We start from the raw sequence: 21,125 nt of genomic DNA on the forward strand, positions 1-21,125 counted from the left end.
GAACATTGAATAGATTTAAACTTGATTCCTAAAGGTTTTTGACTTAACACCCTAACTTCTTCCTAGGACTTGGGTTCAGACAGGGGCCAGGTTATGCAGTTCTAGGTGCATAATTTTATCATGATGAGTTACTGGATGTTGTCTTCACAGGCCTTTGACTGAAATAGAGCTCGTTTAACTTACATAAGATTAGGAGCTGTCCTTCACCAATACATCTGTGCACTCAGCTGGCCTGACAGCTGGTCCATGCTACCAGAAATAGTCGGCTTCTCAGCTATCACTTATGAAAGTCCTTGCAGCTAAGACAGCCTTGTTAATTACCAGAGCATGGTGTGTATCAGCATGTGTAATTATTGATCAGGTAGCAGAAACCTGTAGTACAGCTACACATAGCTTTGACTTAAAGCCCTCACAAAAGTCACTGAAAAGCCAACAACCTGGCCAAGTTTTTCTCCCCCCCCGTTCACGCTTTGGGTTGCTCACTCTAAAAAGCAAAAGAAACATCCATCCTTCATTTCTGCTTTCAAGAGAATGTTTAGTGTTAAAAGAAAACTCTGTTCTTTCCAAGGATCACCAAGCACTTAGCTGCGGGAACAGTCAGCAAAGTGTTACTTTATAATGGGATTTTCAAAAGTACTTGGCCCTGGTCTAACTGCTTCTATTGAAGTCAATGGTGTAATTCCTATTGATTTAATGGGAGACGAATTAGGCCAATCCAAGGGCTCTTCAAAATCCTAACCTTAATCACTATTCCATAAAGAAGCTTGGAAATCCACAATCAGAAATTGTAAACTAAGTTTAGCTGTTATGTGAACATTTGTTTAAATCAGATTTTAAAACATTAAGAAGGGGAAGACTATTGGAAAAACATTGAGGGGGACTTGATTTTGGGAAAACTTAGCTAACTTTTATAACTTGTTTTTCCTCTCATATGAACTCTCTTTAATGGACACTAATAGTTATGGCTCTGAGTAAGTGTTTCCCCCTGAATTTGTAAATGCTTATTTAAAGCTAAATTAAAATGGGTCAGTTCTACTTCACACCTGGGGCTCCTCATGGTGCCAGCATCAAGGTCACTTTTGATTGCCCTTCAAACACTTACTCAAAGTTGAGTTTTCACACATTTGTGTGTGGTTTATTTGAGGCCGGAGGAAATCTGTACCTATGTGAACTTTAATTGCTGGGCTGAATGGTACTGTCAAGTGGTAAGGGCTTTCTAAGAAGATTAGGCAAGAGTGTATACAGTTGTAGCCTTGCCAGACCAGCAGTACTGAGTTAGACAGACTTAAGGCGACATTACTTATCCAGTCAGAAAGGTGCCAAGATGTATCTAGGCAACTGTTTAAGTTAAGAGGCAGATTTTAGACTAGAGTGCAGCAAAAGTTGGCAGAAAAAGTCATTCACTTAAGGCTCTAGCTTGTCCCTTTTGATAAGATACATTCTTAGGCCTTGTCTACACACAAGAGTTGTAGTAGTTTAACTGTAGCGTTATAGCTAAAGTGGTACAATCCCCCCTCCTCTCCAGTGTGGCTGCTGTTATACTGATATATACGTATACCACTGCAGCTTATTCCACAAATGAGAAGGGGAATAAGCCATATTGGTATAAGCACCACCACCAGCCACATGTAGGAAGTCGTATCACTACTTTTTTTTTTTTTAAAACAAATAACAACCAAACTACACAACCCTAATCAAAAGTTACAGTGATACAAAATGTGTGCAGACCAGGCCCATTAATGTGCAATGCACAGTAGACTTCAGAAAAATACACTCCCAGAGCATGTATTACCCCACCATGTAGACAAGCTCCTAGACTGAGTCTCTAATTACAAGTGCACTAAATGCTGTTCCATCCCAGGCCCTAGATGTTCTTTCTGCTCGTCAAGCAAAAAGCCAGCATCAGAAAGTTCTCTACAGAGTTTAATTTTAACATGAAAAGAATTCAGTTTCCCCCTCTTATCTAAGGCAATAGTTTTCTACCCTGAAATGCATAACCACGATTTTTTAATATTAAATCTAAGTACAAGCTTTTAATGATGTCTATCCATTCCTTTCTTACCTCCAAGTATTCACAACATGTTTAAACAGTTGACCATTGTGGGGTTTAAGCAGGTGACTTCCTTTATATTTTTCTTTAAATCTCCAGAGAAGTGAGTGGATAGTTTCTGAGAAGGAATAGTTTTCCATTAAATTCACAACCATTCATTCTACAAAAAGTAAGTGGCAGGCCCTCAAGGGTTAGGATTTAGCTGCTGATCAGATTCCATTCTTGGATTTTATGCCCTTCGCGGCTGCCACCACCACCCACCCACAAAAAAAGCATTCACTGCTGGATCCCCTTGTCATTAAACTCTTCCTGCCTCATTTACATATAATCCAAAACGTTTCACAGTGGTCACTTCAGCTTTGTCAATGGGTTGTTTTTTAGCTCCTTCCCTTTCCCAAACTCCAACCTGAACAGAATTCAGTAAAAGGGCTGTTCAGACAGTGCCCTATAACTACAATGCATTCTGTATCATGCACAAGCTTCAAACAATAAATAGTTAACAGTGGTTAAAGTCAGTCTTGGGCCCACTGGGCTGGTAATTGTTTTTTTCCTTTTGGAAATGTAAGTTGAAAACATTTTTAAGACGACTTGTTCCTGTTTAAAAATTCCTTTTGAAAGCATTTTGGCCAACCGTACAAATTATTCTTAGAACAACTGGAACTCATACAGACACACAAAATAAAATAAGCACAATGGAAGGGATGGCCCAAGCCATACCCTAAAATTAACTAAGACAACTAATTACAAATTGGTACAGGTAACTAATATATGCAGTTTTTGATCATGAAAACTGTGCTGTGGTTTTACAAATTTAAAAACTTGCAAGAATGCCTCACATTCCCACTTGTAAATAAATGGATATCAATGTAATAGAAACCAAAAACCCTCCCAGTTTAGGTTTTATATTCCCACAGGCAAGAAATTCCTACTCAACTCCTTCCTCCCTGCCTAATCTCAAACCGGGTGCAGAGATTAGCCACAAAAGAAGGCAGCGTTCAGAGCAGGCATTGGGTTTTACCATCTACTGTTTAAGTAGAGATATTTAGCAACCTTAAACAACTGTGCATCTTGCATATGAAACTGCAGTATTGTGGGATTGTTTGCTACACCACTAACTGTAAATCTGTGCAAATAGTACCATGGCAAAGGTAACTATCTTCCCCCCCCACCCCATCCCCCTTCTTAAGTCTCCAATTATCAGTCAATATGTTTAAATCAGAAAGGCCTTTCCAAAACTCCTACTACTCTACCAAAATGCTACAAGTGGAGTTTTTATCCCTCGTATAACACAGGTCTTATAAATAAGGTTCTTGTTTTGAGAGGAGTAACCTTACTGACCTGATTGGAAGTGGCCTGAGTAACATAGAAAGAAAATTAAAAAAACAAACATGTTCTGCCTTTGAACAAGTAGTCATTTGAGTTATTACAAACACAGAGATTTCAGACATGTACACCAAAATACACCAAGTTCTGAACTTGCTGGTAAGAACCGTTTTTTTCATTCACATACAGATATGAAATGTAAAAATGTCAATGATACTGAAAAGTACTTGTAAAAAACATACAGATTTGTCTGCCACTTGAATGATGAGAGGGGAAATTCTCTTAAAACTCCCAGCTTTTCGGTCCCATGCAAAATGTAATTGGATACAAGGCACCAAATTTAATGAATCATATAAAAATTAGTTCACAAAGCTTTATCAGTAGGTAAAACTAACCCCTTTCCCAGTCTCCCACCCCCCCCTTTTTTTTTCAAATTTTTCATTCTGTAATACTGTCGACCTCTCCCATTTTATGCTGGGGTATTTTGATGGCAGCCAACACCCACTTGCTTGTCTCTCTCACTGGGAGGTAACTAAGCATATTCTGTCAGAAACAGAGCTTCTGTATGGCAGAGAGACTATTTATACTAGAAGCCTTGGCTTTTAAAAACAAAAATAATCTCTGCTTACGAGTCCATAGGACACATTTAACATTTTTACCATTTCCAATTTTATTTCTACACTAAAGATGTCTGGAAGTTCTTAATTGTGTGGAGGTGGTACTGTCACCCGGAAGGAACAATTCCAATATGACAGCTCAGTCCCAGACTGTTTAATATGCATTATTCCATCTACTGCCTCACCTGTGACAATGTTTGAAGTTATCAAACTAGAGTTCATGTAGTCAGTAGACTACAAAAAACTTTGTCAGCTTTCAATATTTTGCATTGAAACTCCTCTTTGCCCAGTGCATAGTTTAACTTGGCAGTGCAGGCAGTAAGAGAGTAACGTTCTGGGAAGTAGTTGTAATTAACTTGCTAGTGGTGAAGTTGGAAAACATTGTTTTAGGCTAACTACCTTAGCAGACCTTGGGACTTAACCTGACCATGAAGTTGTAAATTTTAAGATTTTCATATTTAAAAAACTAAACGAAATAAAGCGGGTTTACTTAAGATTTAAATATATTAAAGAGGTGCTGGTGGTGCCTCCATATTTCAGGTTGCACATACATACGAGTATAAGTAATACATTAATTTACAGCAGCTTCCTATGCTTCTAGAGCCCTATCCTGTAAGGTGCCAATCACGTTCAATTCCCATTAGCTTTGGCTGTTGCTCAGCACAGAAAGCCTCTCAGGAGGCTCTATTCACCTGACAGGATTGGGCTCCTAGAAAGCCACAGGAGCAAAGGTAGGACAGAAAAAATGGTGACAATTATTTTTCATCTACTGTAGCACTCTAAGGTTTAAGGCTAGCATTAGTTGCTGCTCCAGAGCCCCACAAATTTGGCCATCGACATCCTTGTTTTTGCATATGCAGCAGCGACCTCTTGCAAAGGGTTTCCATCAAGCTAATAAACTGGTACCGAGCAGGCATAATTTCTTATTTGTCCAGTCATTAAAAAAGAATTGAGCTATTAGCCTGCTCCAACAATTTTTTCTTTTTTAAATTGAAGAATTTTAGCTACACATACAGGACCAAATTCTGCTCTTAATTACACCGATTTAAGGAGCTGATTCTGCCAACACTTAGCATGTACATAACTACTCACATGAGTAGTCTTATTAAAGTAAATGGGACTACTTGCATGATTCAGGTAGCTCCCATATGTTACGTGTTTGCAGGATAGGGACCTAAATCGGGAGTAATTCAATTGACTTCAGCTGAGCTACTCTAAATATATGCCAGTGTCTGAGCATAATTTGACTCACAGGATTAAGGAGGGTCAACGTTTATTTTATAGGTTACACTTTTGTCAAGCATTCACTTAAGTGGACTTCACTGTAATTGCAAGTAACATCTTCATCTTATTGACCTAGACACGTAACTTCCAATCAGAATTTCTGGCAACCAGGACACTATAAAACAGTGTACAGTGCAGCAGGAGCACTGGGCGATGCTTATATGAAGAAGCCTGCAGTAGACAAATATAAACCAAACAGCATAAAAAATGCTATACGCTATCGCTTCCAAATAAAAGCTAAATATTACAGAAACCTCACAGTGTTGGAAAAAGCAAGTTTAATTTAAAGTATAATTATTTCCTTCCCTACCAGGGTAAGTCATTTTTTCTGACTGCAATTTCACCACATCTCAGCACTACTGGGTTAATGTCATATGGAGAGGCCACTAATCTCAAAAGATGTCAACAGCAAATGCTACAAATCTGCTTGGGAAATCTGATACATGGATGGCTAAATGTACACCCTCCTTCCAGCCTCCCTTCCCTCTCTGCAATCTACTCAATTCAAGTGACAACTGTATTACTACCTGAATTCAAATATTAATGCAACACACTCAGTCAAAAGATGAGCATTCATAGTGATAAGTCTAGGCTCACTGCAGTAACAATTGTAATGCTGCATTGTGGTTTGCCTTTATATCATAGACTTTTTTATAACAGGGTTACCATGGCAGGAGTTTTCAGAAAGGAAATTTGCCATTATGGTCATCAGTCATGGTAAACTGTGAATCTGCAGTTTAAAAGCAAATAATCTACTTTCTGTTAAATAACGGATCCAATTTCATCTTAAAAGTATTGATAGGCTTGGAAGGATAAGCGGTGCTTTGGAAAAGATCAGATCGTTTGGACTAATAAGTATGTACTTTTTGTATTAGCAAAGAACCAATCATGCTTATAAATATTTGATAATCACAACTGCATGATTTTGTTTCAAAATCTTACGGAGCTCAACTTTTACATTCCCTGGGCCAAATTTGGACTGCAGTGAATTCAGTGGAGTTGAATCTGCTTACATTCTGTCGTAATTTGGCCCATTACATTTTGAAGCGTTACTATCTATGGGGTTTCTTTTTATTTCCTTGAATTGCCCCCCCAAAAATCAGTACATACACGTAGGAAATAAATACCTGTCAGAATTCATAAGAAATAAAAATCAAATCCTTCCAAGCCTAGTTACAGATAAGGCTTTAAAAAAACCCCCAAACCAAACAATTTCATTAGCACCTACGGGACTGCCTCAGATTGCTTTGCCTCCAGTGAGTAAACCTGTAGAATTCTGAAATTACAGTTACAAGCAAAACAAAACCAGGCAATTTTTGTAGTCTCCAAAGCAATACGTTGCTCAGACATACAGGAAACATGGATTCCTGAGCAACTCCCACTCCCCAGGACAATGAAGACCAGTGTCTCCTTGAGGTGACACACACAGTCTTTGCTCTGGTGACAGGAAAGGAGTTGGTTGGTTGCCTGCCCTGCCATACTGCTCCCTCCCTCCCTCCCTCCTGGATAGTTGGAGTGATTAACTACACATACAGAGAAGAGAGTCTGTTTTGCCCTTAACACAGGAGGTTAATTGTCATGACAGTGGCAATGGCAAGAGGGTATTACTTCAGGAAATGTATCCCACCCTCTAGAACAATAGGATGGGCTGGCTCTGCCAATTAGTTTATGTATGATGGGCAAATGCTGAGAAGAATAAAAGGAAATAGGGAAAGAAGGAAAACCAATTATTTCAGGACTTTTTACCTGGATTCTAAGTTTAAATTTCTGAGGTTTAAAATGTCCCACTGGAACACTGGATTTTTAAATTGTTTCCACCTTAGCTATCTCCACCAAACAAGACTGACTGCACAGGGAACAAGAGAACCTCTTGCAAACTCTCAGGTCTGATCTCTAAAATTGAACATGGACAGCACAATCCTCAAACTAAATAAATGTTTGAAGTGTGGTTCTACTGAGAAAAGGGACTAAAAATGGTACCGTGAGGCCCTATGGTTGCTGTGTTTCAGTGATTTCTAGATCAAGCTCAGATTGCAAGTATAAAGATGTTTTTACAAGTCTGCAGTTCTGCAAACTCAAACTGGGATTTGAGAGCCAAGCTATCACTTGAAATAAAGATGTGGCTGGCCAAATTCTACCCTCCATAATGTCTATGCAACCTCATTGTCTTCAAACTTGCATAAGTGTAACAGATTGGAATTTAGTAAGCAATTCTGTTTATGCACAAAAAAACAAAATCCAGCCCACTCCCCTATAGCTGTGTTGGCACTTTACTGCTAACAGGAGTAAAAAACAACTCATACTTATTTTTGCTGCTAGTGTCTGCAGACAGGATTCTGAACACGTACAGGGGGCAGATCTGATCAGTCAGAAAGTTCCACTTTTACATGATCTCTCTCCAGAGCAGAACCACATTGATCACATTCCATATCAGAAGTGAACACTAAATTTCCAAGTCCATTCACTCCAGTTAAAGAAAAATGCTGCCATGTGTGTACCAATGCTATATTTAGGCCCTGTCAATACTAAGAATATGATCCGTTGCTAGTCCCTTCCTCTACTGGCGTTGTCCAACCTGCACTAATCTGTTTTCAAAATGTTTTCAACACTTACAGACAATGTAAGGCCTAGGGCAAAGGGCCTTAGAAGGCTCTCCAGCAAGAATGCCTTTTGGAAAAGTACAACTCTTCAAGATATTCTGGGGAAACTGAAGTCATTCGGATAAACACAGGTGGGAAGGGATTGGGTAAGTGATTCACACCAGAGAATGTAATTGACAACAAGGGAATGAAGCTTAAATGAGATTCTACTGTACCTCTTCTTTCTGGAGATTTTTTTTTTGTAATCAGTATTAATTACTAGCGAATTTGGGAGTCAGTTGCTTGATAGGTTTGTATTCTGGTTGAACAACTGGGTTGTACTTACTTTTACGTGCTTAATTTAATTTCTGTTTGAAATAAGATGAAAGATACTAGGCATCGATGGCTGTTTTGAGGAAAGTGAGTTTTACCAATTAAAAAAAAAAAAAGATTCTGACTACAATTTTATATGATGGAATTGCACAGCCTGATGCACATTTTTCTGGACCCTGGGATGGCAAACATGGTGATTTGATCTGTTCCTGCAGTAAGCCTTTATTCCTACAAAGAGGAATGATGTGTGAACACCAATGGTTTAAAAAACTGAGAGAGTCAGTTGAGTTATTAATGCTTCCCATCATGGGAATGTCAGTCTTCTGTCCTTATCGCTGTTTCTGGACGGCACCTGAGCTTGGAGTTGTGTTTCTGAGATTCCTGCTTTGCCCTGCACTGTTCTTTGAGTGTAAAAAAGAATGTAGGCCTGGGTTTTGCACACCTCCTCCACACTACATACATTCAGTTTGGAATCATTGCAGTGGACCCAAAAACCTAGGAACCAAAGGAAGAAAGAGGACATTAGTAACAAGACCTTAATCCTTTTAATTGTCTCTTATAAACGAACCCTAAACAAAACAAACAAACAAACAAAAAAATCACAAGAAATGGGAATTTTCAGGGGAGGGGGAGAAGAGGGGTGTTTTAACCTGCAGGTTAGCAGGCTTTCACAGCATTTCTATGCTGTTTACCACTATCTAGTTGAGCTGTAACTTCATTTTATATTAATATCCTAAAAATACCTCTTCAACTAATGAAAACTAAAAACTTTCAAGACAGGCACAGTTATAATTCTCCATTCTCTGTAATAAGGTGGGGAAGAGTAGTATCAATACCCATGCTGTGGAAAGAGATAAGTGTTCAGGAATTTAGAAAAAACATTGTGGATGTTATTCATGAAAAGTCCAGCTTCAGTTTCAGCACATTTTCTGTGTTATCTTCTTCCCATCTCAAGTAGGGTCAGAAAGAGCCAATCAGAGCAGCACAATCAAGTTACATAGCACAAGAAAATGAAACGCTGATGTTACAAAGCAAGCAGTAAAGCCATCCCAGTGGGCTACAAGGGAGGGAAAAGAAAAGCAGTCTTTGGTCCTTATGCAAATACATGCTCCTAGCAATACGCTCTGGAAATAAAGCTATGGAATGGCAAGAAATTTTATTTAAAACAACTCTGACTATAAACCTTTAAAATACACTAAGTCTATGGAACAAAATATTAAACAGACTTTTAAAATCTGTTTCCCCAGTAATAAGGCACACGCACCTCCCTCTGTGTTGTAGCAATATGCTGTGTAGTGTCCTGAGCCAAACCCTTTACCATGATGCATCACCACAGCGGAGAGGTCATAGACAAAGGTCTCTTTGTCAAGAGAGGAGAGAGAGTCCCTGCAGCAGTAAGGTTCCATGTTTAATACCTGGTCAAAGAGGACATGGACCCCAATCTTCTCACGGTGATTACGTCCAGACCACCTGCAACACAAATGCATGCAATCAAAATAAACCCCCCCCAGACACTCAAGGACTTTACAAAGAAATAAAGTGGTAGGGAACTGGGGAAAAGGGGGAATGGGACCAGTAACCTGCTGTTACTAGGAGATTTTGAAGAATTCTCACTGCTGGGGAGAGGTAGACATTAAATACGTTTTTCTTCTTGCTCCCACTCTGAAGTCTACTATAGTTTGTAGACTGGTGTGAAATAATCCCAGGAAATGCTCTAAGTGTAATATAGCCCCATATAAGTGTTGTCTGAGCACCACTTATGAGATTCAGTTATGGATATAAACTTCCCCAAATATTAAGCAAACTCCCCTATAACAATTACACTAGGGCTGGGTTTATCAGTCAAAAAGACACTTTTCAACCATAATATAACAGATGCTGGAACTATGGAGAAAAAAAAACAAAACAAAAAAATATGACTTAGAAGTGGCAAAAGTGGGAGGGTCAGATAAATTACCAGGGGGAGCAAGTTCCATAGATGAAGACCTACCACAGTGTTTCCAAAATGAGATGCTACTCTCAATAGACTGCAACTTTTCAGGATTATCCCCATCTTTTCTTGCATGCTTTTATCAGCGCTTAATAGATATTAATGTTGACATCTAAATGGTCATAATCAGAAACTTCATTGAATGAACAGAGTCAATTTGAACCTTTTGGAGCTGTTTCAGGCTGCTGCAAACTCAGGCAGGCATTGAATGCACTGCACAAAGGATACACAGTTGTACTATATTAATATTTACACAAGTTGACCAGTGTTTGTATTCTCAAAACATTAAGGCCATGTCTACACAACAGAGGTAGGGGTGTGATTCTCCCGCTCGTGTACACACATTCGTGCTAGCCCTCATCAAGATAGTCCAAATATAAATAGCAGTTCAGCCACAGTAGCATGAGTAGTGGCAGTAGAAGCACGCGTGAGCTGAGCCAAGTACATAACTTGCCAGTTTCAGGTGGGTTTGTACTTGGCATGGCTCAGTTGTTCCACTATTACCTATGCCACTGTGGCTGCACTGTTATTTATACTTGCACTGGCTCAATGAGAGCTACCATAAGCATGTGTACATGAGCCGGGGAATCGCACCCCTAGCTTGTAGCGGAAATGTAGCCTAAGAGCAAGCTACCCATCTTAATAAGGACACTACACTGAGTACACAAGCCTTCTTTGCTGTGAATTAAACATTTGCTGCATGTAAGATGTTTTATTTGCTTGCACTATGCAGGAAATAAGAGAATTTCATAGTGTGTATGAACCACTCATGTCCAAAAAGAAGGTATCACATATTTTCCATGCAATTATTTCACTTGCTAAACACTACCTGCGGCCCGCAAAACTCACCTGAATCGTTTAAGGTGCAGCCGGAGGACCTGAGGTAGTCTGTAGATCATTAACTGCTTTTTAGCTTCACTCAGAACAAGAGGTTTAGGAGAAGACTTCCGTCGTTTGCCTACAAAAAGTTTAAGAAGGGCATAAAACATAGGTTGGGTTGTAAACTATCTTCAAAAGAGGAAGCGGCACATTACAAACTCTTCCTTCTTCCTTTTTAGAGTCAGGTCAGCTCACAGCAAAGACTTACCGTGAAATACAAAGCAAATAAGGATAGAGGTACAGCAGGGGAAGTTTTGCTTACAACACCTGCATCTGCAACTTCTAAGCAGGAGGATTCCAACCCCATGGATTTGTTGGAACGGGAAACCATGCTATTTAAAATATTCACAACTTCACATTTTGTGCTGCTTATAATCTTCATGCCTTCAGTTATCAGTTTCAAGCTGCTTCTGTTAACATTTCACACTGCGATGTACAACAGGGCTGATAAAGAGATGGCTGGGGCCATAGAGCATACAGCTAGTTTCAACTGCTAAATAATGCTAGGTTGTCCCCAAGTTATTGAAAAACATTGTGGACACATTTTTTTTTTAATACAGCACCAGAACCGCGTACGGAGCTTTAGAGGCAGATGGAAGACAGTGTTCCTGTGCGGAAGAGCTGATAGTCTAAGTTATGACAGTTTGACAAGAAATTGCAACAAACATTGTGAGGACAAGGGTTACCATGGTAAGATCATGTGGTTACTGTGGGTTAGCAATGTGTGTATCTCGAAGATTTTTCACTTGTGACTGTGAGGGGGAGAGTAAGGTGTATATGGCTAAATGGAAAAGGGGTGTTTTAAGAAGCCACTTGAAGGAGAATAGGGTGAAGGCCTGGTGACTGAATCAAAGACGCAGTTTCAAGTGTAGGGGTCCACAAGGGAAAGAATGGAGGTGAGAGTGGGAGAATAAAAGCAAAGGGGTAGTAAGGTGTGCAGCTTGGGTAAGCAAATGGAAAACAGAGGCCCTTAAGTTCTCATCTCCACAACCATTCACTGTCAACTTCTATTTGCAATTTTTTAAGTAAAATTTTGATCAGTAACAGGAATGTAAAATTAAGAGGTGGCTCCTTAAGCTGAGGGTTTGCAGAGCATGGATTCTCACTTTGGAGTGTTGTAATCCATGCCATAAAGTACAACCAACAAGAATAAAATCATTTAGTCTAATTGGAGTGATTCGGTACAGCGCCGAGTGGAGCTACCACTGCAGAGCACAGATTACAATACAATGAAGGTGCCACAATCAACACTTTGCCTACAACGAAAGCAGTTTGAGAATGAATAGTGAGAGAATCAAAAGGATTCTTAGCCACTATTTACATTCTATCAACTAGCAGATTTGTTATTAAATTAAAAATATAACCGTCCCATAAACCCAGTAGAAGTAGCTCTCTTTGATGGGAGAGAACAAAATTAGAAAAAGCTACATTCTATAAGGGTTCTTTGTACTTCACCTTAAACAGGTTTGAATTAAACTACAATGGGGCAAATCCTGACGATTGCCTCTCCATTTTTACTCACATAATTACTCAGGCAAAATTGTTGCCCTTATTGCATCAGGACTTTGTAAAAGCCAAGTAAGGAGTTCAGAATTTGTATCTAAAAAATTAACCAATTTTTATTAACTCCGCTTGTATTCTACTAATTAATCTTTATAGAAAGTGACGTATTCCACTTTTAACCATAACAACAAAGAACAAACGTCACGTTTCCCAATGGGGTATCATTTTCATGTTTAAGCGAGTTGCTAACAAACTGAGGTGGAAGGAAAGTAGTTTCAAAGCAAAAATAAAATAAAATAAAAAGCCACTCTAGTATATATCTAGCAAACACCTCCATACCTACCCATTGAAAGCAAAGGTCCTGAAATTATGCGCTTTATTTTTGTATATAAAGAGAATACAGAGATAACTGCTTCATAACAGACCTTTGGTAACTCAGCCTCCTCTGTAACTCAGCATTCAAACAAGGAAGGAGTATAGCATATAGTCATTTTGACTAGTTGACTTTATGCAGCACAGACTATCTTAAATGTTTGACACGTGGTTTCTCAAGAGACTAAGGTGAGATATTTTAAGTTGCTTTAAAAAAAATGTAAAAACAGCAAATATTGAAACAAACTTTTCAATTTGAAGGAATTACCAAGGGCGGGGGAGAGGGAGAAGGAAAAGGTGCATTTGTTTGTTTTTGGAACTCACTAGAGCTAAACCATTATATGCAACACCCTACACAATCCATTCCTGTCTTCAACATTTTCGTTTTTACCTCCATCCAAAAGGACTGAATATCAGCTTGCAAAATCTGGCACTGTGTTCTACTGACACACTGATTTGACCCACTTATCATACTGCATAGATGGAGCAAGTAATCCCGCACTTCACTGTCTTTGGTGGGCGAGGGAGGAGGATGAGATTCATATGAATCAAGTTAGAGATGAGAGCTTTCAACAAGATACCAAGTCCTGGTAGGGCAGAAGGGAAGTGTGCCTGCGTAAGGAAGCAAGTTTACTCCATGGTAAAGACTTTTTATTTTAAAATGTATCAACAAAAGATGGGATAAAAGTGGGGGGGGGGAGGGGAGGAGTCTTTTGTTCTTAATCGGAACCTGTCAACTTCTCCAGGGCACAGAGGACACAGCTTAGGAAAAATAAATAAATAATGGACAGGTGACAGCCAGAGCTTCCAATAAGAAATGTACCTGTTAAGTGGATTTCTGCATCTCACTGCACCAATTCAGAACAGATGGGCTGCTCCTTCTCTATCACTTCTGACAGGCAGTACCACCAATGATTTTTGGCATCTACTGGTAGGACTGCTGCCTCCTGCTAGGACTTGCTTTTTTTCAGTTAATGCTTCCTTATCCGATTCAATTATAAAGCACCTACATCAGCAAACTTAAGGTCTGCACAAACAAGAACTGCAGAATACAAGGCTAAGACGCAAGCCAAACTGAATACTGATCAGATCTGTGTGAATGATTCACAGCAAATAGTTTATCTGATGAAATTAGTTCCCTCTTTTGCTTATAGACTATCCACAAGCAGATGGCTATTTCCTCAGATTTTTTTATTTGAAGTATTTAATAAATTTGTGATTAAAAATACTGATTGCAAATCATGCCACACAAATGTTTGCTATTTCAGCTGTGCTGATTAGTTGTGACAGGTCAAATAAGTCACTATTATTTCCTTCCAACTGGATGAACATACAATGAGGCCATCATAAATAATCACGTGTCAGAATTTGAAATTCAGTTTTGGTGAACGTGGATGCCAGTAGAACTAAACCGCATGATTATTCACAAGCTCAAAATTACTTCATTCAAAAATGTAAGCAAATGTTCTCGGAAAGTTTTTTGCAGTATTCATCCAGCCCTAATATTAATCCTCAGACCACCAGGAAAGCTAACAAGAGATATATTCTAAACGAGAGTAGTGAGATGCACAGGTTCACGTAAGAGGGAATACGCTAATTTGAGAGTCAAATAGCAATTTCAGCTCATTGCTAAAGACACCTTCTAGTAACAAAGAAAGGTGAGCACCTCTTCTCTAACATGGTGGCTCTGTAGAACTCTTTGCCTGAAAGCTACAGCTGCAGAGACAAAAATGCTCAAGTCTATAGTGCCTGAAGGAGACATGATACTAAGCTTACACTGCAACCAGGGCCAGCTCCAGGCACCAGCTCAGCAAGCAGGTGCTTGGGGCGGCCAAGGAGAAGGGGCAGCACATCCGGCTCTTCAGCAGCAATTCGGAGGCGGGTCCCTCGGTCCCTCTTGGAGAGAAGAACCTGCCACTGAATTGCCGCCGAAGAAGAAAGTGGCACAGTGGAGCTGCCGCTGATCGCGGCTTCCTCCCTCCCTCCCCCGCTGCTTGGGGCAGCAAAAGCCCTGGAGCCGGCCCTGACTGCAACTCACCAAGACTACACTAAAACTCACATACTGCAGGACAAATAACACCACCACACCTGGCCAGGATAGTTTGTTCATCTCTGCCATGACAGGGAAGAAAAGAAGATGATAAACTTCCTTTTATACCCGCCTCCACAATCTCATCCCCCTCCCGCAATTTACTGTGACAGTTTTAAGTGGGGCAGAGGAAGCAACCAACTAAAGGAAGTCATAGTAGGAGGGAGCAGTTCTAGATGGGGTCAAAATATATTCTTAGCAATCTGTGCTGTTGAATGTAAGGAATGATAAAAGGAGCACCTGATCAGTTCTGAACTGGTACACAGAAGGTGCAGAAGCTATCAACAGGAAGAACCTGCACCAGAACAGAGTAGCGATGAAGGGTGTGGGTATTTTTTTTTTTTAAACATAACACAAACACTCCTCTCTCACACATGCATCGAGGTACCAATATACAGATTTTCACACACAAAAGTGCACTATGAACATCTCTTACCAGGAACAATGGACAGTGTATCTAAGCTGCAGGTAAAGCATCAGCACTTCACTTACTGTTGCATTGGTCACACGCATATATCCTCCCTTCCAGAGCTTCTGTTTCTGTGAACTTGGCCAACATTTCTGTCAGCATGCACTCTGTCTGGTTAACGGGGACAATCCCTTTCTCAATAGAGTGATAGCGCTCAGGGAATTCCAGGGAAAGATCCCAGAAGGGCTCAATGGTGTTGGATTTGTAGTTGCATGTTATGCAGGTGACCTGGAAAGGAAAGGTTTATATACAAATGATGTTATGTGTACACATACCTACAGTATAGGCATTTATATTCACGTGGGCCAAAGAATCATTTGGTTATGCCCGTGTGGCAATCCAGTCCAGTGGACAGGAAATTGGGCTGGCAGTCCAGAGAAATGGGTTCTATTCCCAATATTGACCATGACTCAATGTGTGATTTTGAGCAAGTCGTTAAACCTCTCTACGGCTCTTTCCCGATGTATATGGGGATGATACTTATCTTTGTAGTGTGCTTTGAGATCCTCAGTTGAAAAGTCCTACATAACTGCAAAGTATTATTATACATGTCTCACTAGTTCTGAACTATTTTCTAATACTGTCGCCCCTTTTTGACCCAAGTGGCTAGTCAAAGTTCAGGGCCCTGGAGATGTTCAGTGGTAGTCAGATATTTCTTTGATCCAATCTTGTTTATTTACAAAGAACGTACAAAGTTCTGCTTCTCCGAATGCAGGAGGAACCAAAAACAAGACAAGTTTCTTAGGCCTTGTCTACACTGCCACTTTACAGCGCTGCAACTTCCTTGCTCAGGGGTGTGCAAAAACACCCCGAGTGCTGAAAGTTTCAGTGCTGTAAAGTGGCAGTGTAGACAGTGCACCAGTGCTGGTAGCTACTCCCCTTGTGGAGGTGGGTTTTTTTTTTATAGTGCCAAGAGAGCTCTCTCCCAGCACGGTGCCATGACTACACAGTCACATTAAAGTGCTGGCTAGTGAAGACATGCCCTTAGCTTACAGCCCCAAACCTCTCTAGCCAACAGACCCAAAACAGCTCTCTCTAGCTTTTCCAGGGTCACACAGGGCTCACCAGCTACTTCTTGGCTTTTGTGTTTTTGCCTCTGCCTCTCTCTCTGTTCTTAGTACCCATGTCTTCTGCTTTCCCTCACGCACACACTCACTCTCTCTCTCACTTACTCACACACCCACCCCTTTACTCCTGGTCACAATATCCAGTGGAACCCCCCCGCCACAGTGTTAGTTTCTGATGGGCTTGGCTACACTTACAAATTTGCAGCGCTGCAGCAGGGTGTGAAAACACACCCTCTCCAGCGCTGCAAATTGCGGCGCTGCAAAGCGCCAGTGTAGTCAAAGCCCAGCGCTGGGAGCGCGGCTCCCAGCGCTGTCCGTTATTCCCCACAGGGAGGTGGAGTACGGACAGCGCTGGGAGAGATTTCTCCCAGCGCTGGCGCTTTGACTACACTTAGCGCTTCTAAGCGCTGCCGCGGCAGCGCTTTGAAGTGTAAGTGTAGCCAAAGCCTGAGCAGATTCTTCTTGTTTTAGGTGTGGCCCCTCGAGCGTTTCTTACAACTACCTTAAGGGAAGGGCACAGTCACACATCATTTTAAAGGGGTTTTAACTCAACCCATAATAAGCTTTCACCCAGCTCATAACAATAGGAAGAATTCATATTAACATCTAGGGCCCAATTCTCACCATTTCTTCAGTTTGTTCGCTTGCGTATTCGAGAATACTATCCATACTCACTTTCGCTGTTATGGTCAGTTTCAGTTCCTGTTTCACCCACTAGCCCTATGAAATCACTCATGCTCTGCTCTGGGAGTGTGGAGGAGGGAGCTCAAATGCACACTGTTCCTCATGTCCTGCAAAATGATGCTGACCAATAACAAATTGCAGCAAAGTTAAAACTAAAACTAAGGCAGCAGCAGGCAAGGGCATGCAGAGAGAGAAAGGGGAGGAGAGTATATCATGCAGGTTTGGTGTTACTCTGGGTTCTACTCAGTCTATCGAGCTGGAAAATGACCTTTATGAAAAACAAGATTTCTTGATCTTGAGGTATGTTCACTTACTGAAGGGCAAATGTAATTGGTCAGAGGGAGTGATGACTAGTAGTTAAAGCAAGGGACTGAGAGGGAAGACTTTTGCATTTTATTTTCAGCTCCGTCACTTGCTGTGAGAGACTTTAGGCAAGACACTCACTGCATGGCTGTGTACCTCAGTTTACCTATCAAAGTGTAAAGCCCCAGATGAGGCTTAATGAAAGAATGTTTGTAAAACACCCTGGGGGAACCTTGGATGAAAGATATGATGTGTAAGTGGGAGGTGCATTGTCACATACATAGAATAAACCTCTTGGCAGGAGAAGCATAACAAATATACTGTAATGGCTCAAAATATATTCCATCACACCCATTGCATATAATCCATAAAGAGTTGTTAATACAGAAGTCTTAATACTGTGGCTACATCTATGATTCTAGATATGTATTGAACAGTATTTAACAACTAGGATGATGTTTCTGAACACAGAACATTTAGTTTAAAAAAAAAAAAGTGTATGAAGAGTTTGTGCACAGTAACAACAAGGAGTCCGGTGGGACCTTCAAGACTAACAGATATATTTGGGCATAAGCTTTCTGCTAGTCTTTAAGGTGCCACCGGACTCCTTGTTGTTTTTGTGGATACAGACTAACACAGCTACCCCCTGATACATGTGCACAGTAGATACCTTTCAAAATGAACGGTGATTTTAAATTAACCCTTGTTTCCCAGAAAACCCAAAGCCCACATCTAAACTGAGGACTAAAGGGTATATATATTCTCCTTTAATATGCACATAGTTTCTATTAATGCTAATTCAAGATAATCAGCACTGGAAAAAATGGTAGTAATAGTAATAATGTCATGTGTTCATTGTTATGGCCCAGTCCTGCAAAGTGTCTCTTGCAAGGTGCTCAACACTTTCAGGGTCCTTCGAAGTCAATGGTAATTGAGGGCTTGCACAGACACACAGCAGCTCTTATCAGACCCTTGGGGAATAACGTGAGATACTCAAGGGGAAAATACATATACAAAGGACCAGATATTGAGAGTTGCAGAGCACATGCAACTCTCACAGAAAACAACAAGAGTTATGGGTGCTCAGCACCTCTCATGATCAGTCTCAAAATGCCTGAAAATATTCATTTTAAAACAAGCTTTATTCTTTCTGAGACAAAAGACTGGATTCTCTGGCCCTCTCCCCACAACTCCCCTCCCCTTTTTTGAGCACAGAAAAAGAACAAAAAAAGCCAAATTAAGTATAAAGATAGTGTAAAACAAAACCCACCTTGCACTAGGGCTGAGGACTTGTCTGTCCTGTGTGCAACTGTCATCTTAAAGTGATAAAATATAGCTAAGTTCTGATACCTTTAGATGTGGGTTATATGCTGGAAATACCAACCGATCTCTAACAGCTCTACTACAGTGCTATAATAAATTCCATTTTCATTAGGGTCACCTACCTAAGTCCTGTTGAGTATCCAGTGGTTCCACAGAAAACAGAACCTCTGCTCCCTGGCACTGAAAGCAGCAGCTGGTTTCAGTGACGAGCTATGTGCATACCTGACTGAGCAGCTGCCCATGAAAAATGGTGTTCACCACCTTCAGGACCTGCTTGGTGAGCTTCCTCTGTGAGAAAGGGATGAGAATCCTGCGCTTCGTTCCTTCTGACTCCAGCTCCTGCTGCACTTTGTCCAACAGCTCACAGAGAAATTCCTGAGCGTCCTGCTGATCGTAACCTCGAAATGCTGGAATCAAACTCCACACGGAGTGCAGCATGGCAAATGGAGACACTAATGCCCACTTCCCAGACCACATGACTCTGAAGAGGGTGTGCAGTTCATGACAGAGAGAAATGTGCTTTGAACTCGGTTCCTTGGGCTGTATTAGTTCTAAACTCCTGCTTATTGAGGAGCCACCGTTTAAGCCAACTGGCAAGCTTTGCCTGCCATATGACCCCATTTTATCATTCCTCCCTGACTCGTTAGCAGCAGATCCATTTGCCAACTTGCCAGACATTCTAGACTTTCCATTCACGGTTTTGGCTAAGAGTTCTTCAGTTTCACAGAGATCAAGTGTCAAAAAACATTCTCTGAACTTTTGGAGGTGACTTAGCACTTGAAGGATTGAGTTCATGTAGCATGTGTTTCCCAGATTCCTTAAGCCAGTCACACCAGGAGTCATTAGGGGCTTACGCCGGATGGAATAAAACTGTCTGAATCTGCTGCTCTGCACTCGCCTTGAGGTAGGGGAACTTGCTGCCATCTCTCTAAACTTCCTTGGAATCAAATTCTCTCTGTGAACGTGAGACAGAAGTCTCGCACTCTTTCTAGGAGGAGTGTTTGCCAGTTCCTCCAAAAGTCGCCGTTTCATCTCTTGCCGCCTCTGCCTGGCTGCTTCCTTCTTTCTCTCCAGTTCCTCCATTTGTTTCTTTTGTTCTAGTTTTAGCCGGCCTCTAGAACTCTTATCAAACCAGGTCCGCAGTGCTTTTGCTAGCAAAGATTGGCGCCTGTGCCAGAGAGCAGTGAGCATCTGAGGCTGTCCCTGAGGGGTCCTTTGATGGCTATACACATCCTCCCCCAAAGCCATTGATCGCAATGTCCTCCCACTTCTTGCTGATGGATCATGCTTCTGACTTCTAATAGCAGACAGAGAGCTTCTTAACAATTTCAAATCTCCCTCAGGATTATCATTCAAAACATAGTCTTCACAAAGGTAACAAAACACATACAGATCATTAACTTCCATAGCCAAGGGATGCTTGGTCTCTTCAAAGTGTTTAAGTGCATGTTCCTCAATGTACCTTCCACAGGCCACGTGGGAGCATTTCAGACAAGCCCATATAGATTCTGTGGTGTTACAATCCTTGCAGTGCCACTTCTGGGGATTCAGGATAGAATGGTCCTGGGCGAGTCGTAGCCGCCCAACATGTTTGCATCTATCCATGTCTTACAGAAGTCTCCACTGCTTTAACCTTGTAAGACAAAAGAAAAAGGATTTTAGAGCCATAGTACAAATTTGAAGTCATTTATCTTTTGTAAAGATATAAAAAAAAAGACATAAAAAGACAGATGTGTCACGTCTTGCCAACTCCAATTACAGTATTTCCTTTCACAGACTGAAATACCTCTGGTAGCAATTTTTAGTATCAGTGAAAGATATTGAGTTGACAAACTCCAAAGGATGAAGCTGTCTATCCACCTACTGCCGACAGCCCAAGTGGTGCCACTGCAAGCTGACAACATGCCTTAGCGAGCCTGCACTCTTAAGATGGACAAATTTAAGGCCAATATTGAAGATGTTTTTGTGACAGACATACCTGTCCACTAGAAACTGGATTGAGGTTATGAACTTTTTTTCATAAAAGCCACACAGATACCAGATAGTTGTCATGACCAAACTGGACTATATTTGAAAAGAAAACCTGAAAGGTAAAGGCTGTATATCACACTATTGTTTTTTTGAAGTCTCTCATTTCCCACCATGTAATATGTTTTTCTGACTTGGGCAGGGTGCAGGAGCAAGAGTTTCAAATATTTCACTAAAGTTGAATATAAAAATTCAGCCATGACAAAAAAAATGAAATGCAACCATCATATTG

At 40.8% G+C, this 21,125-nt stretch overlaps 1 protein-coding gene across 15 annotated transcripts in view; it reads right to left on the bottom strand.

The window, feature by feature from the left end:
* Window positions 1-3,792: 3,792 nt before the first annotated feature.
* Window positions 3,793-21,125, bottom strand: part of USP49 (ubiquitin specific peptidase 49) — a 55,615-nt gene continuing 38,282 nt past the window's right edge. For 14 of the 15 annotated variants that reach the window (XM_045014028.1, XM_045014034.1, XM_045014029.1 and 11 more), the window contains 5 exons: window positions 19,088-20,498; window positions 15,512-15,716; window positions 11,026-11,134; window positions 9,451-9,656; window positions 3,793-8,681 (listed from right to left, as the gene is read on the bottom strand). In XM_045014028.1, the coding sequence (XP_044869963.1) occupies window positions 8,491-8,681; window positions 9,451-9,656; window positions 11,026-11,134; window positions 15,512-15,716; window positions 19,088-20,470 (2,094 nt within the window). In that variant the 5' untranslated portion in view covers window positions 20,471-20,498 and the 3' untranslated portion in view covers window positions 3,793-8,490. The remainder of the gene's footprint in view (window positions 8,682-9,450; window positions 9,657-11,025; window positions 11,135-15,511; window positions 15,717-19,087; window positions 20,499-21,125) is intronic. The other variant, XM_045014039.1, reaches the window with a different exon arrangement.

This window comes from Mauremys mutica, chromosome 4 (genome assembly GCF_020497125.1).
Source record: "Mauremys mutica isolate MM-2020 ecotype Southern chromosome 4, ASM2049712v1, whole genome shotgun sequence".
Classification (NCBI taxonomy): domain Eukaryota; kingdom Metazoa; phylum Chordata; order Testudines; family Geoemydidae; genus Mauremys; species Mauremys mutica.